Source organism: Arabidopsis lyrata, assembly GCF_000004255.2.
Source record: "Arabidopsis lyrata subsp. lyrata unplaced genomic scaffold ARALYscaffold_436, whole genome shotgun sequence".
NCBI classification, from domain to species: domain Eukaryota; kingdom Viridiplantae; phylum Streptophyta; class Magnoliopsida; order Brassicales; family Brassicaceae; genus Arabidopsis; species Arabidopsis lyrata.
Genome location: NW_003302255.1, coordinates 4,722 through 7,748, shown reverse-complemented (window position 1 = coordinate 7,748; position 3,027 = coordinate 4,722). Strand labels below are relative to the sequence as shown.

Below are 3,027 nucleotides of genomic sequence, written 5' to 3'. Positions count from 1 at the left end.
TTGAGATCCGAAACCACATTTATTTTCACTTCAAAATATGTTTTATCTTGTAAATTAAGATTCCTTCTTTACTAATGAAAGTTCATGCTTATATATATGATATTATGATTAGAGCGATGGATACCAAAAGACAGGATGCTACAATCTCCTGTGCGGCGGTTTTGTTCAGACGAACAACCAGTACTCTGTAGGTGGATCCTACAATACCGTGTCAGAATACGACGGAGCTCAACTAAGTCTCAACCTACTTATATGGAAGGTAATAATACCGTAATTCCTTTATCCACCTTAACAAGTCACCAGTAGGCAGATTCATAAGATTAAAGACCAGTTAAAATAATACCAACGATCTAATCGTATAGTTTACATCTACTTTATGAATCTATTATAATTTCCAAATGTTTCCATCTGTATTTTGCTCACTTAAAACCGTAAATAAAGTCCCTCCACTAAATCCAATTTAAATTAGCAAAACAAAATCTCATATCCTTTACTAAAGGAAAAGTCAAGCCAGTGAAAATAACCTTTGTTAATAAATTATTATATATTTATTTTACACGCAAATAACTCATAATTAAAATTTAGTGGAAAAGTCCTTTCTTAACAGTATGTAATATATTAGAGGCAATCTTGTTTTCTAACTCTTCATCAACATGAAATGGATACTTTTGCGATCATCAGGACCAAAAAACAGGAAACTGGTGGCTAAAGATAAATGACAATGACATTATCGGGTACTGGCCCGGCTCGTTGTTCAATTCTCTAGGAGATGGAGCTATAAAAGTTGAATGGGGAGGCGAAATCTTCACGCAAACCAGTAAGACACACACAACCACCGATATGGGAAGTGGGCATTTTGCAGAGGAAGGGTTTAAGAAAGCGAGCAATGTACGAAATATTATGATAGTTGATGGGACAAATGCTCTGAGAGAACCATAAGGACTTTACTCCGTTGCTGATAATCGTAATTGTTACAACGTTGTAGCAGGAAATGGTGGAACTCCCTTTGGTACTCATTTCTTCTATGGTGGTCCTGGTCAGAACGCTATGTGCCCTTGATCTGATCTGTGTGTTCAAAGAAGCTTTTGAGATTTCGAATCTATGTTTGATCCTATCTTTAATTATAGTTAAGTGCTCTTTATCTATGTGTAAGGTTTCATATATAGTTTATAATAAAGAACATTTATGTTTGTTCCAGTCCTCTGTTTATAAATCAAGTTTGTAGAAATAAATAAGAAGACGACATCAAGTGAAAACTCTCAACATTATAGAAGAGTTAATTGACACTCAACGGCAAAAGGACCTAAACGGTGATGATGTGGTTTTGTGGAGACGAAAGGACGACAAATTTCAAACCGCTTTTTAGTTCTAAAGATACGTGGCATCATATCCGAGAAGCACATCCCATAAAAGTCTGGTGGAACGGGATTTGGTTCTCATACACAACTCGAAAATTAGCTTGCATATCTTGGCTTGCAATGCATAATCGACTCTAAAAAATTTCTTTGTTTGAATTAATTTAACATTCGATTCAAAAAAGAAAAACAAATGAAAAAAACCAAGGGGATAATGGGATATCCGATGATTATAAATCTAAAAAAATAATCTAATTTTATGGCTTAATTTTCAATGGGAAGCTTCCAAACGGAAAAAAATAAAAGATTGTGTTCGAACCACCAATTAACGGGCTTTCGATCATTCATAGTCAGGCTTCCCATTATTCCCTTGGTTTTGAATTTCATTTCAGTTATTTATTGCTAAAACTTGATTGATGATCACCTTTCACCGAGTGAGAGTCTTAGAGATTTAAAGAAGTTTAGCGCACAAAAAATATTTGTTTAAAAGCTGATCACATCAGACCAATTTTCTTGCCCAAATTACACGTTCTTGTAAATTGTCATGATACGGATCCGAAAATGATAAATTCTTTCAGCACTAATTTCTTAATTTATACATGATATATGATGCACTTGGATTAATTTTTCTTTCCCTAGTAACGCGTTTCATCACAAGATTGGGTGATGTTTAAGTCATGGGTCAATTTTCACTGATTTCCATTCCATGGTGTTATTACTGCTATAACCACTTACAAAATTTATCACAAGAGGATAAGGTCATTCAAGCACTAATTTCTTAGTTTATAGAATATATGAGCAATCTGCTCCTATAAATTCCAAAGTGTAGTTGATAAAAAATTATACTCCAAATAATACTAACTAAACATCTTTCTAAGGATTATAATTAACCATGGTAGGAATGGCTGGATTCGCAGTGTCGTCTCTGATGGTGATAGTGGTATAATATCTCCTTGCGTCTATGGAAAAGAGCTCCCTGATCACTGGGAAATCGAAGTACAAAATCTTTTGAAGCGGCTCAACAAACCTGCCGTTAAATCCATTAAGGTGTTTTATACAATTCCATATGCATGCATATATAACTCCATGCTTTGGGAATTTGTGGACAAAATATTTGAGAGACTAATTAATTAATTCTTGGATTTAATTCTTACAGAGTGAAGATGGAGACATAATAGATTGTGTCCCAATTACTAGTCAACCAGCTTTGGATCATCCTCTGCTTAAAAACCATACAATCCAAGTCTGCTCTTCGTTTATGGTCTCTCTTTTGTTTATTCATGATCATGTTGAAACGGGAAATTTTTGCACGTAGATGAGACCGAGTTTTATCCCAAAAGGTAATCATTCTACAAACACCAAGAAAAATGCAAAGGCTATAACTCAGGTGTGGCACAAGAATGGAGAGTGTCCTGAAAACACTGTTGCTATCAGAAGAACAAACAAAGAAGAAATCTTACGCTCAAAATCCATTGAGAGTTTCAGCAAAAAGACTCATCAAAGCTCCCCTGGAGACCATGAGGTGTTAATTACTCTCTCTTGTAGCCATGGTCGAACCATCTATATTTTTCATGGTGGAATTACTAGTTGTCATTAAATACCAATTGTATATATGGTAGATACTTTGATCACATCAAATGTGCCTGTGTTTAACTCATCCATTTACTCTTTA

General features: G+C 34.7%; 1 protein-coding gene across 1 annotated transcript; it reads left to right on the top strand.

Moving 5' to 3' along the window:
• Positions 1-112: 112 nt before the first annotated feature.
• Positions 113-1,197, top strand: LOC9298558 (the record flags this gene model as incomplete). The annotated part of the gene is made up of 2 exons (XM_002862436.2): positions 113-259; positions 682-1,197. Coding segments are annotated over 2 exons (405 nt in total), but the record flags the coding sequence as incomplete, so codon positions are not given.
• Positions 1,198-3,027: the final 1,830 nt, after the last annotated feature.